The 14604-nt window shown below is 41.0% G+C and overlaps 1 protein-coding gene across 10 annotated transcripts in view; it reads right to left on the minus strand.

The window, feature by feature from the left end:
* The window catches only part of HIVEP1 (HIVEP zinc finger 1), a 164013-nt gene that overhangs the window by 11647 nt on the left and 137762 nt on the right, over positions 1 to 14604 (minus strand). For 9 of the 10 annotated variants that reach the window (XM_075921249.1, XM_075921248.1, XM_075921252.1 and 6 more), the window contains 2 exons: positions 14066 to 14241; positions 8610 to 8711 (listed from right to left, as the gene is read on the minus strand). In XM_075921249.1, coding sequence (XP_075777364.1) covers positions 8610 to 8711; positions 14066 to 14241 — 278 coding nt within the window. The remainder of the gene's footprint in view (positions 1 to 8609; positions 8712 to 14065; positions 14242 to 14604) is intronic. The other variant, XM_075921256.1, reaches the window with a different exon arrangement.

The following is a 14604-nucleotide window of genomic DNA, read 5'->3' on the forward strand; positions in this document are numbered from 1 at the left end:
TTTTCAGTATTAATTCTGATAGTGTCAGAAATAAGTGTCGTGTCTATAGGACTTTTTCAGAGCCTAATCCTTCAGCCACTCAGGCCTGCAAGTAATGTCACATTGATATCAACTAGCATAGTTAAAGGACTTATAACTTGACCAAATCTGGGTAAATTTTCAAGGGAAAAGGTGGTCCAAGGACTACTCCCCTGCTCCTTTACTTTGTAGCAAATTCCAAGCTTTGGCTACAAAATAGGAGAACACTAGAATTCTTCAAAAAACAAAACAAAACAAAACAAAACAAAACAAAAAACGGTTGGGAGAGAGTTTAGCACTAGCATAACTACTATTTTTGCTTAGTTTCATTTTTTTAAAGAGTGGAATTGGTATTGCTGAAAGTTTCCAAAATAATTCCGTGTGTGGCAGAGGGGAAGCATGGAAAATTTCAGCCAAAATGGGCTAAGTTTGGCAAAGTTTATAAGCTACTGAAAACATGGAATGATAATGGAACACATTAGACAATCTTAACCACGGATGTTACTAACAGCTCTGCTAATGAGAGACTGAGGTACCCCTTGCTCACTGAATATCATCTTGGGCTACATCTATTGACTTATGGCTGTATCTGCCTCTGAGTTTATTTTGTCCATAACATGTTTACACTTCAAACTGGGAATATCAAAGTTGACAACTAATTAAGACATTTATTCAATACTATCAAGTTATAGACTTTACCCAAGTTTAAGATATAGTATACTATGACAACAAAGGTGGAGATGTTTTCAAATATGACACTGTATCGTCATTGATATATAGCAGTGTCTCCTTTGTAAACCATTAACAACTAATCTGCTTTTCTAATACAGGTTGAACATCTCCCTACTCCAGCACTCTTGGGACCAGACCGGTGCCAAACCAGATAATTTGCCAAATCACTGGAGGTCAATATTGTCTAGGAGCATTACCAACACTGCCACTGCTTACTGGGGTCTTAGAAGACATTTAGGGTTAAATCAGAGCTGAGTAACAGCACAGAACACTGACACACAAGCCTGGTGGCTGTAAACAAACTTTATGGGATTGTGGGAACCTTGGCGACACCCACGATAAGTGGACAGCTGGCTGATTAATATCATGCTGGATCACAAATGTTGCCAGACCACGAAGTGCCAGACTAAAGATGTTCAACCTTTAGAATTGTAGATATACACTAGGGTTGTGTATACCCTTTTTTGTGGTCTTTTTTCGAAAAAACCTCCTTGCGTCTAGACTGTTGCCCCGTTCTTTCGAAAGTAAATTGAAAAAATGCGGCAGTTTTTTCGACTGCTGAAAACCTCGTTTTATGAAGAAGAACGTCTTTTTTTGAAAGTGCTCTTTCGAAAAAAGGTGCTATGTAATGCAAACTGTGCTTTTTCGAAAGAGAGCATCCAGACTGCCTGGGTGCACTCTTTCAAAAAAGTAGCTTGCTTTTTCAAAAGTACTGGTTGTAGTCTAGACGCTTTTTTTCCCCCGAAAGAGGCTTTTTTGAAAGAGACTTGCAGTCTAGACGTAGCCTAGATGTTAAGAGTCTTGCAATGGACATCTCCAATGCCACACACAGACCATTCAAAAGTACATGGTAGAGACTTTTTACAGACTTATAGGTAAGTGTTAACAAGAAAGTTTCAGAGGGATAGCTAAGGTTGCCAGATGGTTTCAACAAAAATACCGGACACACTTGACATTACATCACAATCTACATCACATCTTATTTAGAAAATACTGGACATTTATATTTTCTCATTTATATTTTCTCAATTTGTCTCCTGAACAGAAAGCGAATACCTGGCAACCTTAGGGATAGCTGTGTTAGCCTGCATTTGTAACAACAGCGAGGAGTCCTGTGACACCTTAAAGACTAACAGATTTATTTGGGCATAAGCTTTCATAGGTTAAAACCACTGTGTCAGATGGCATCTTCAGACATAGTTTAAGGTGCCACAAGACTCCTCATGATTTTTTAAAATTCAACTCACAAGTTTACTTTAAAGATTAATTTAAATCCTGATTCAGCTATTGGTCTTTGCTCATTACTGTCAGACTCATAGTGACATCTGCTGGAAGCAATGTAAGATCCTCACGGATGAGCAGCTGTAAATATTTGAACCTGAAACTACATTTAAAAAAAAGTGTTTATGGCTTCTCACATTCTCTGCTTCAAACAAGGAGTATTACTCACATATAATCTCACTTGTAAATCTCATTATAAATTATCAGTAGTCACAAGCATTCTATTCCTGGGTCAGAGGAGTGTAGAGTTACAATGCATGTTACATATATTTAAGCTTAGCAAATGATTGTTACTTATTATTTTAAAAAAATCTTTCAGAGAAAAGATAAAGTAAATTTTAGATTCTTCTAGATTCTTAGAAGTAGATTTTTACTGGGAGATTTTCATTTATTTTAATCTTTGCTATGCAGGTATGATAAGAACACAGAATGAAAGAGCATTATACTAATTGAGAGTCTTGAAAATCAGCTTATGAACTATTGTGATAACATTCTGCTTATTAACTTAGAAAAAATCTGATTTTTAGAAAGGCTCATATAATTTTGTTTCAAAACTACAATTCGGTGTATATCATCACATATAAAATAGCAAACAATTACAGCGTGGAAAGCAAGAAATATTTTTTAGGATGAAAACTTTCTGCACAGAGATTGCCCACAAATTCTCATTACTGGAGTTTGTTAAATAACTGCTATAATGTAGCTAGTGATTGACTTAAATCTGCAAACTGTTACACTTGTGAGTAGTTTGATTAGGGCAAGCAGCCTTACTCATATGCACTTGGCAGGATCAGGCCTAGAAAGTTTATAGTGGAAAAGATATACACATTCATCTTATTAAAATGACTGAAAAGTAAAAACAAACATGATCAAAAGGAATATCCCCAGTTGGATTTTGTCTCACTAAATGGTTCACTTCTGCTGACAGCTGAATTCAGATATTAACATTCCTTACATTGTAACCCTTGGGGACAAGAACATTCCATGGATCAGAAGATGAAAGGTAAAATGACATCGGGATGGTTTAGAACACAAAAGGCGAAACCAGAAAGTATTTACTAATACCCCAATGATGACAAATCCAAATACAAAGAACTCTGTTAAAAGCTCTGATCCCACAGATTCTTACTTAGGAAGGGGGAAATCTTACTCTTGCTCTCTTTTAATAAACACTAAACCTGTAAATTCTTAAATGGAATGACTGCAGTGTCACTAGTTTGAAAAATGGATAGCTTTAAGTTAGTGCACACGCTACGGAGATTTCTAAACAGCTTTCCATTCCTTTTTCTATATGCTGTTATTAAAATACTGCCTGGTAAGAGTCAAGCTCTTTCTGACATCAGAACAGGGCTACTTATATTGCTAAGATAACACAAGTAGTTCACTTGAACCTCTTTAATCCAGCAACCTTGGGATATGGCCTATGATGGATTATGGAATTTTCCGGACCATGGGTGTTCGCCATTATGAAGGTGAAACAAAGAGTACTGTCCATGTACAGTATACATGTCATAAGATAAATCTTAAATGCACTGTATTTAAATTGTTATTGGAGATGAGGGTGAGTGAGGGAGATGGGGATGTGGGATCTGGGCAAGAGAAGAAGGGGGGATGCTTACTTGGTGCCTTGCACCTGCAGACACACGTGGCCAATGGAAATGGCGGGGGAAAAGCCTCCAGGTAAGTGCTTCTCCGTGCTACCTTTCCCCCAGCGGGGGAAGGGGAAAAGTGCAGCAGCAGCAGGTAACTGGCAGACTCGTAAAAAAACTACTAACTTTTTGCCTGAATGCAAACATTGATTTCAACTGATTAATCTGAGGAAACACCTACAGAGTTTTATTGGAGACAATGGTTTAGTTAAGTAGGCATCACCAAAAACGGAGAAATGTATATAGCCAATAAGAATACATATTATTACATATGTTAGGATAACAAATAACAACACAAGACCTACTGACAACCTGATGCTTCAAGACATAAGTAAACAATTAATTGTCTGAGGGAAAGATTAATTTTCCTCAGTGATAAAGGCATTTCTAAGAGGCTTGTCCTCCTAGATTTCTTGCACCTTCCTCTAAAACAGCTGCCATTGGCTGCTATCTGAGGAAGACTATTGGGCTAGCTGGACCATTGGTTCCTATGATATAAACACGCCATTTCTAACAAGCAGTCAGCTCTATGATTAAAGAATACAAGCATGCAAAGCTGCTATTTATTAAGAGTAGAAAAAGCATAATTTGACACAAATAAAACATTAACCACCGAAAAACAAAGGTTGTGGAAGGCGTAAGAATCAAATACCACTGATGTTATTTTGTGAAGTCAGATCATTTACACATCTCCAAAGACGATAAACGTGATTGTCACTATAAAAGTGCAAATCTAATGCCATACTTTAGTTGCATTGAAGTAATGTATTTTACTGTGCAGCATAATAATTTAGTTCTATTAAAAATAATCCCGATTTTAAATTGTACATGCAAGGTGAGGTCATCTTTCCAATTTATAACAAAAGAACAGTCATACTGGATCAGACCTAAGGTCCATCTAGCCTGTCTTCCAACAGTGGCCAATGCCAGTTGCCCCAGAGGGAATGAACAGAACTGGTAATCATCAAGTGGTCCATCCCACTGTTCATTCCCAGTTTCTGAAAGACAGAGGCTAGGGCTACCATTCTTGCCCGTCCTGGCTAATAGCCATTGATACCTGTCATCTGTGAATTTATCTAGTTCTTTTTTGAACCTTGTTATAGTCTTAGCCTTTACAACATCCTCTAGCAAAGAGTTCCTCAGGTTGACTGTGCGTTGTGTGAAGAAATATTGCTTTTAGAAAACAGTACAGTTAGTAAATTCTAGCTTATCAAGCCAACAATGCTAAATTATTTAGGGTATCATTTTCACAAGTGTCTCAGAGACTTTGGAGACTAAGTCCCATTGACTTACACAGTGAGTTACTTGTGTTAATTCAGAGGTTAAATGTTGCTATTTTGTAACAGAGATGAAGCTTAATAATGTGGTTCTTCTAAAAATGTGTCTAATTTCTCCAACAGAACAAACACCTTAAATAAAACAGAGCAAATGGATTTTTAACAGGACACAGGCTCCTCAGTGGCTCAGACACTTTAGAAAATGTTACCTTTAGTAATATTTCCCAATTTTCCATCTCTATTGGAGATTTTCATGTTAATTTTAAAATGTTTCTTGCACATGTAATTTTGCTCTGGAACAACAAGAACACAATAAATGGCTGAAGAAAGCAGCTTTTGGAAAAGGAACAAACGAGGGGAGTGGCACATACCAACCATTTACTACTCTGACATGCCCCAAAGGGAGAGTTCCTATGTATTCTTCATGAAACCAGGTTGGGGTGACATGGGGGTAGGCGGTACATGCCTCCCAATGCCGTAGTCAGGACAGAAAAGGGGCCAACAAGCTGGCTCAAGCAATTGGGGGGTGGGGAAGGTGGGGTTCTGGCAACAGGGTTCTCTCACCCTACACTCACCAGTGGGAAGCGGAATGATGCGGCCAGAAGCTTGGAAGCTCTACATCTCCCTGGTGCTGCTGGTGAGTGCAGGGAGGGGCCCCAATTTCTGCCTGCCAGCGCCAGACCAGAACCTGGGTCCCACTAGTCTTGCAAGTTTCATTAGGATGGGGAAGGGGGAGGGAGGAAGGCGGCAAAGAAGAGGTGGGAAGGGGCCTGGGCTGGAGTAGGGTTGTCCCAGCCCTCTCATGGACAAGGAGTGGCACAGGGAAGACTCATGTGGAAGGGTAGTCAAGTGGCCAACGTAGCCAATGCCTCCCCTCCTATGTCCCTCATCAGCCATCACCCCATATCCAGGTGGAATGGTTAATTCTCTCTTTGTTTGGAAAAAAGAGACTAGAGAATATTAATGAGAAAACTTTATACAACTTTTAAAACATAACACTAATACAGGTTGGACCTCTCTGGTCTGGTGTCCTCAGGTCCTGAGTGGTTCCGGATGAAAGAATTTGCCAGGCTAGGGAAGGTTTCCTGCTACCGACCCCTCCCCACTGCTAGCTCCTTCGGCCATGCTGCCAGACAGACGATACGGCTGTCATAGCCTCGCTACCAGACCAGCTGTCCCAACCCCCGCACCAGCACGGTTGCTGTGGCCGCTTGCCCCACTGGTAGCTGAGTGGCACAAGCCCCATTGCTGGATGGCATGTGGCTCTGGCTGAGCTGCCAGAGCCCCAGCCAGGTTGTTGCAGAACCAGCACCCTCTGCTAGGGTGGCATGCAGCCCCGATCTGGCTTCTGGGTTGCCCCGGCTCCAGTTGGCTTGCTGCAACCCTGGTTCAACTGCTGCGGCCCTGTCCAGGATTCCACTCCTGGGCTGCTGTGGCCCCAGTCCCACTGTCACTGTCACTGTCACGATAAGGTTGCTCTGCCGAGCTACCACCAGGCTCGCAATGCAAACTCTCAGCTGATGGCCTGCCTCTCCTGGGGCTCTCTTATCCAGCCACATCTCAGTAAATTTACTAAAGTAGTAAATTACTACATAGTCTAAAAATTATAATTAAAATAGTAATTTAAAAAAAATCAATTGTCCAGAGCACTAATGATGATGACTTTAAAACCAAAAATATAACACTAACTTTATTACTATAAAAGGCTATTTAACAATGCAATCATTAACCTTTCATTCACATTTTTCCAAACTCTAGTGAATAGAATTCTCTCCTGATCACATATGTTACAAAAGGCCAAATAAGACTGATAGCTGCAGAAGAGTATTTTGAGAAAACAGTTTAGGGTTTTTTTTTTTAAATTTTGTGTGGAAACTGAATAACTGAAATATACTTTTTTCCTGCCAAGCATGCAGTGCAACATCACAAAATGTCACATTTTTCACTGAAAATAATTTTGCTTGAAACCATCAAATTTTGTATTAAAGATGCACAAAAATTGAACCAAATATCATATCTGCAATAGGGATGTTAGCGTGTAATCATGTACACAATTAACTGATAAGCTTGGGATTATCAGTTAATTCTATCTACATGCACCTCCCCACTTGCTACTTCTGTTTCAGAGGCAGTAAGTTGGGGGGGGGGGGGGGAGAGGAGGTGGGAGCTGGTGCCTGTGGGGAGCCAGCTTTTAAGTTCCCCATCCTTGCTGCTCCCCACAAGTGCCAGCTCCCATGGAGCCACCTCCTTCCTCCCCTTGTGCTGCTGCCTCTGAGCAGCACAGAGCATGAGGAGGGCAGGTGGGAGCTGGTACATGCAAGAAGCTGGCTTTCAGGCTCCTGCCTCCCATCCCTGTGTGTAACCATGTAACCACTGAAAAATTCAGCTGTTACACATTTACAAAAAAACATGTTTCATAACATCCCTAATCTGCAATAAAATGCTTAATTAATGAACATTTTGCTGTAAATATTTTGTGCAGCTCATCCGAGAAAGCAAACAAGCAGTCATTGTGCTATATGCAGAAGACTCTGCTCTTGCAGCAGTGGTTGAGTGTATATCACTAGGTGGGGATCAGTAAACAATTCTGCAGCTTTCCCACCTTCACTCTTATTTTCTCCATTAACAACGTGAACGTCAGTAAAATGCAAATATTACAATTGATACAAAAAAATAAAACTAAATGCTGTTGAATTCTAAGCTGCCCATAGAAGAAGGGAGAAGGTTGAGGATGTTCTAGAAATGCAGAATTAGGGACAATACAAGTTTTCATTAGTGGAATAAGATGGATCGCTAGCACTAGTCAACTCAGAGAAGTAAAACAGGATATAATTTTAGAATTTGGTTTTGGATCTAGAAATTCTTCAGTGTAACGGTGGAATTCATCCGCCTCAGCCACCCATCCAACTGTTCCACAGTAGAATGAGGCCTTTTTAACATTGGTACATTTTTCTTCTTTATGTTCAATAGTTTATTAGACTGTGGAGGAAGCTTTAAAGAGAGAAGTGGTTAAGAGTTTATTGAAAGAAGAAAGGGTAATAGATTAGTGCACTTGCTCCACTTGACAACCAATAGCAGACTAAGTGAATCAGTCTGAATTTAATTGTTAATAATGTTGAGAATGTGACTCAATGTTCTTCTGTTGGTATGACTCAGTAATGTTCTAAGTACAAAGGAAGCTGCATTTGCCCTTAGCACAAATTGATTTATTCCTTCTGAAGAGAAAGAAAACACAAAAGTAATCGTTCTTATTTGACAACAAAATTCACAAATTAGTCCTCTTACTAATTGATGTACAGGCCAAGTATCTCAGAAAATATGCAGCAATTACATATTCACATCTATTTCTCACTTAGAAGTTTGTGTTTCTGAGATATGAAGTCTTGTAAAACTGGTGGCATTAAACTGGGTAGTATTTTGTAAACACTCCCAAGCAATGGACTTTTAGCAAATGTCATCCCTCTTTTGGCTGATGTGTCTTTCTAATATCTTTTACTTTCTGTCATATTTCTAAGGTGTCTGTCTATCTTACCAGCATTTCCTTCTTACAGAAATAAAAGCCTTTGGGGTGAGAAAGGCTTAGGACATGAAATGAGAGAAAAATAAATCAACAAAAGAGCAGAGTAAAGAAATGAAGATTTCAAATCCCTACCATATTCTTCTCCATCCTGGTCATCTATTAAGCCTATTGAAACACCTAAATCCATACATTTCTTGCTGTGTGCCTTGGACTTCATGTGTTTTGTCAAGTTTCCTTAAGAGAAAAACAAAACCAGATTACTCTTTCAATATGTACCCAAGATTGTCACATTCTGCACATAGCTCTTCACTGATGCAAATACAGCTATAGGTGTACTTTTGTTTTTGTACACGATATATAACTTGCTTACTCTTTCCCGCACACTTGGATAAGCTGTGCATAGTTATCAAACATCATACACCCTGAACAGAGTGTCACAACACCCAAGTTTTAGGGACAAGTTTGTGTCCTAAGCCCCACCCCTCTCAGGGAGGCACTTACCTCAGCTTGCCTACCACAGCCAGGAACCCCTCTCCTAGAGTCACACTGCTTAGGTGGCGAAGGCGTTCTTTTCAAGAATGAGATAGGGACTTGCCACCACCACAGTGGAAGTGCTTGCTGCATAAATTGTGATGAAACAGATGGGCCTAAAGAGTTAAAGGAGTTTACATAACCCTGTCACTGTCCACCATTAAACAGTTTGGTTTCCAGAGACATTACCCTGATTGGTGCCATGGTAAATGTACCATTAAAAGCCTTTTAATTCTTTTATTAAAGTTACAGAAATGAAGGAAAAACAAAACATTTGAAGTGCGACGTATTAAGAAATAATTCAATTTTAACAACATTCCTTTGTTCTCTGTGCTTGAAGAGAATTTTTAGAAGGAACTGACACCTGCCTGACAGTCTCTTAGACAGTATAAAAGCCAGTAATAACTGTCCTCTTTAGGGAAAAGAGAAGTTAGAAGAGAGTGGATGGAACTGTTGAAGTTTGAAACAGTTTCCTAGAAGACAAAACATGACAAACACAAGCAAATGGGGAACGAATAGAACAATGATTGAAAAATGCTGCATCTCTCTCTAGGGTTGACTCTCAGCAGCCATCTCCATGCTGGAGAATCATGTGGGGTTTTCAGCCACTTTGAGACCTGGCTGAAGAGTTGGGCTGTGTAAGGCATTGCATTTAGCTGTCCCAAACTTACAGCAGTGTTGCAAAATATGCAGCCTTGGCAAGCTAAGGACAGAAAGGAAAGGGAAGAAATACAGCAGGGAAGGAAAGAACTCGCTGAGGGTGGGGAGGGATTCAACAAAGTCTCACATCCCATAGATTGCGATTTTGCCACTATGATATCTGGATCCTTCTTTCAGGCCTTGCTTGACCAGGACAACTCTTAGGATTAGATTGACAGCGTCACAGAGGATTCTGGATTCCAGAAGGCAGTGAGGGTGGCAGCCATGATGGTGATGCTCACTCCCCCCCCCCCCCTTTTTTTGGTCAGCAAGTGCTGCTCATGCTCCATTTTCATTCCCAAGATCTTTCCTTTGAAGAGCACCAAAAGGGAGCGATGGGTGGAATAGTTCATCCCCTCATTATGTTGTTCAGCAACTAGCTCTAATTTCCAATCCCACACTTCTCTAGTTTACCAGGCATGATCTTAACATAGTCCTAGAGTTATGAGAGTAGTTCTTTCTGGTTAAACTAATTCAGTCTTTTGGTTTCCATTCTGTAAGTTATCCTATGTGAGATTTTATGAACTTTTATGGACTTTCCCCCAGAGAGGCTCAAAAGTGGGGTAAATTAGTAGGCCCAATTATTACTACATGCTCCTCCCTTTAATTTTTAGCTCTGAGATGTGGAAAAACTGAGTTCAATCCCCCCCTCTGCCTGATGGTGAGAAAGGGTTTGAACAGGGGGTAAGAAACGGTGCATCTACACTGCACCATAGGTGGAAATAGGATATGCAATTTGACCTACGCAAATTGTGTATCTTATTTCAATCTTATTTTGAAATAGCTTATTTTGAAATTTGGCACTGTTTACACAGCACTTATTTCAAAATAAATTGCTATTCTGAAACGTCCCTCATGGAATGAGGTTTACAGGGATACCGGAAGTATCCCGAAATAGCACTGCAGTGTAGACGGAGCCAAAGTGGCCTAAAACAACTGGGCTATGAAATCTCTCTGATTGGCATCTCTCATGTTGAAGCTTTTCTACTCTGGAAATATACTTTCATCTCCTTGCACTGGGTGATGGGGAGGGCAGGGCGAGGCACCGTGATACTTATAGTGAGGCAGTATCATGCCTTCGCAGAAGCAGAAACTGAGGTTCCTAGGAAACTTCTACTCTAAAAATGTAAGCACTTAAGAAGAGATGAATTTCACCCAATATGAACACATTAAAAAAATCATCCTGAAGCTCATGAAGGCAAATGCTTAGTTAGTACAATGCATCGCAAAATCGTTAAAAAGTCATGTGCAACACTATAATCACCAATCCTCTCCCATTTACCTCATGGAAAAAAGTAAGCCTTTCTTGCAGAAATATATAAATTAGCTCTTCCTTGTATAGGATCATCAATGTAGATTTACAAGTACTAGCAGAAGCACTAGCATCCATACCTCTAAAATATACCACATTACAAATAACTGCTCCTTTTACTCTGAAATTTATCTTTGTCCCACACAAATTTATCTTATTTTTTCTGTCTTTGAACTGAGCTACCAAAGTCAATGGGAGATTAGCTACTGAGTTAAACGGTGCTGGATTTGCCCCAATATCTTGCAGGAGAGGGATTTACTTTGTACTGTAACTGGAGTTCTTTGAGAAGTGTGTACTCATGTACATGTTAGGGATGTTAAATTTAGATTAAATCGAATAGTTGATGGGATTTCCATTGACTATTTGATTAGTCTATAAGGGCGCCTCCAACTTTGAAGGGCTCTTGCTACAGTTCAAAAGCGGAATCTCCTAAGGGAGTGTCGGGCTTCCTTTTGAAATGTACTAGAGCCCCCATAAGGATTCTTGTACATTTCAAAGGCTGAGGTTCGGCAGGGAGCACAGTGCAGGTGGGGGAGTCCCCGCTGGTCTCCTGCTCCCTGTGGTACCTCAGCCTTTGAAATATACAAGAGCCAGAGTGGGAATCTTTACATTTCAAAAGGAAGCCACCCTCTGGCCCCGCACTCCCTGTGGCATCTCAGCCTTTGAAATGCTCAACAGCCTCAGTGGGGCTTCTTGTACATCCTTCTTTGGAGGATAGGGACATAATTCAAAATGACCTTAGCAAGTTAGAGAAATGGTCAGAGGTAAACAGGATGAAGTTTAATAAAGAGAAATGCAAAGTGCTCCACTTAGGAAGGAACAATCAGTTCCATACATACAAGATGGGAAGCGACTGTCTAGGAAGGAGCATGGTGGAAAGGGATCTAGGAGTCATAGTGGACCACAAGTTGAATATGAGTCAACAGTGTGATGCTGTTGCAAAAAAAGCAAATATGATTCTAGATTGTATCAACAGGTGTGTTGTAAGCAAAACTCGTGAAGTCATTCTGCCGCTCTACTCTGCACTAGTTAGGCCTCAGCTGGAGTACTGTGTCCAGTTCTGGGCGCCACATTTCAAGAAAGATGTGGAGAAATTAGAAAGGGTACAGAGAAGAGCGACAAGAATGATTAATGGTCTAAGAGAACATGACTTATGAAGCCAGGCTTCATGAACTGGCTTGTTTAGTTTGGAAAAAAGAAGATTAAGGGGGGACATGATAGCGGTTTTCAAATATCTAAAAGGGTGTCACAAGGAGAAAATTTGTTCCTCTTGGTTTCTGAGGACAGGACAAGGAGTAATGGGCTTAAAGTGCAGCAGGGGAGGTTTAGATTGGACATTAGGAAAAAATTCCTAACTGTCAGGGTGGTCAAATATTGGAATAAATTGCCAAGGGAGGTGGTGGAATCTCCCTCTCTGGAGATATTTAAGAACAGGTTAGATAGACATCTGTCAGGGATGGTGTGGACGGAGCTTGGTCCTGCCTTGAGGGCGGGGGGCTGGACTCGATGACCTCTCGAGGGCCCTTCCAGTCCTATAATTCTATGATTCTATGAAAGCAGCAGTGAGTGCAGCACTCCCCTGCTGGCCCTACGCTCCTTGCAGTGCCTCAGCCTTTGAAATGTATAAGAGCCAGAGAGGGGATCTTGTACATTTCGAAAGGAAGCCCCGCAGGGAGTGTGGGGCCCAGCTGGCCATGCCCTCTCTGCAGGGCTTCTGCTTTTGAAATAAGCCGCTGGGGCTCTTGTACTCTTCAAAAGCAGAATCGCAGCAGAAGCGGTGCAAGCAGAGACTGCTTCAATCCCTGCTCACTCTGTTTCCATTGAGCCAGCTCCCCCCAGCACCGGCTCCTGCTCCCCCTCCTCCCTTCCCTCCCTTCCCCACCACCTCTCTCAGAGGCAGCAAGTGGTGGAGGAGTGACTAGTCATATCACTAGTTGACTAGTCTCTTACATTCGTAGCACACGTCTGTGTGCTTTTGACTGGAGATTTTTGTCAGCTTGCCCGACGGTTTATGACTGTGCCCAAACACCCGTGGAAGCCTGATACAGTGGTCTATAGGGAGGGGTGGATCCACTGCCACTTCAGCTCCTTCTCAACCACATAAGCCCAATAAGGGACTCCAACACTGTTCTGATTTAACACAGAGGAGAACAAAGGTGGACAGTGGAAATCCCAGAGAGATACACGACTTGAAGAACTCCAGTTACTGTATCACGCAAGTAGCGGCTCCTCTTTGGAGCAGTGTCCCTAGAGAGGACTCCTGAGCAGTACATCCATGGAAGAAGGTAATGAGAAGATGGATTTCGTACAGATCTTATAACAAGTCATGTCAGCTCTGAACACAGTCACAGGAGTATAATGCTGGAAAATATTTTTACACTGAAGACCAGGTAGCTGTCTTGGCAATGTCTTAAGACACCTCAGCAGCAGGGCAACTGAGGTACATTCAACACTGGTGGAATGAGCTATGACTCTTGGAGAGGGGCTGTGTGAATTCCAGAGGCTTCATAACCAGTTAAGATGCATCCTGCAACCCATATGGATAATCTCTGGGTTGAAAATGCTTGTCCTTTCATGCATTCTGCAATTGACATGTAAAGCCTGGGTGAATCCTTCTAGGGCCTAGCTCTGTCTAGGTACAAAGCAAGAAGGAAGGAAATGAGAGTGCAGATGTAGAGTCATTGTATTGTCTCAGACCAAGTCTTTTGAAAAGGAACTGAAAAAGATTTGTCTGCAGAGTTTTACATGCCCTCAAAAAGAAGCATGAAAATGTGTATGACTCGTGTGACCTGAACAGGATCTACCACCATAAATCTTCAATCATAGGCACATGAGATGGAAGCATACCCAAAGTGAAGCATCCACAGGGATACTACTTGAGGAACACAATATTTTATAGTTGTTACTGTACACCATTTGTAATCCATTTAAATCACCTCTATACTTTATAGCTATTCTTGCTGTTTAGAATGCTCAAAGAAGCAGTTTCAAATAGGTGGAAAGGAGAAAAGGAACAAATATATCTAGCTGTGGCAAGTGCCTCTACCTTTAGTTTTGAAGGAGAAGTTGCAGTAATTGCAGTGGTAAGGACGGACATCTGTATGTGTACGAATATGCTTCTTCAACATACTTGGTTTCTTACAGCGTATCCCACATTCTTCACAGATATACTTTCCCCTTCCTCTTCCCCGAATATACACATATTCTTCATTTGATTTGTACCTAACAATGATATGGTTCAGTCAGGAAGTTAGTTATGAAGAGTGTTATTTTCTAGCTCAAGTCCGATGTCAGCTAAAAATCAGAAAAATCAGAATTGCACTAGAACAAACAGAATTCCAGACACAATGCAATAGGTGAACGACAAATGACATCCAAATCAAAGCCTGTCTCTGATCGACCTAGGGCAGTTTAGCCTTCACCTATTTTACTAGGTAGCCAACCAAAGGTTTAGAGATGAATCCTAGTGTCTTTAAGAATGGGCTTCTTTCATCCGACTAACATCCAGATTCCAAACTTAAATCCATTTAACCCATGCACACACCTCTAAAAACTGTCAATATTTTTTGTGGAGAGGAGGATGAT

This window comes from Pelodiscus sinensis, chromosome 2, assembly GCF_049634645.1.
Source record: "Pelodiscus sinensis isolate JC-2024 chromosome 2, ASM4963464v1, whole genome shotgun sequence".
Taxonomy (NCBI): Eukaryota; Metazoa; Chordata; order Testudines; family Trionychidae; genus Pelodiscus; species Pelodiscus sinensis.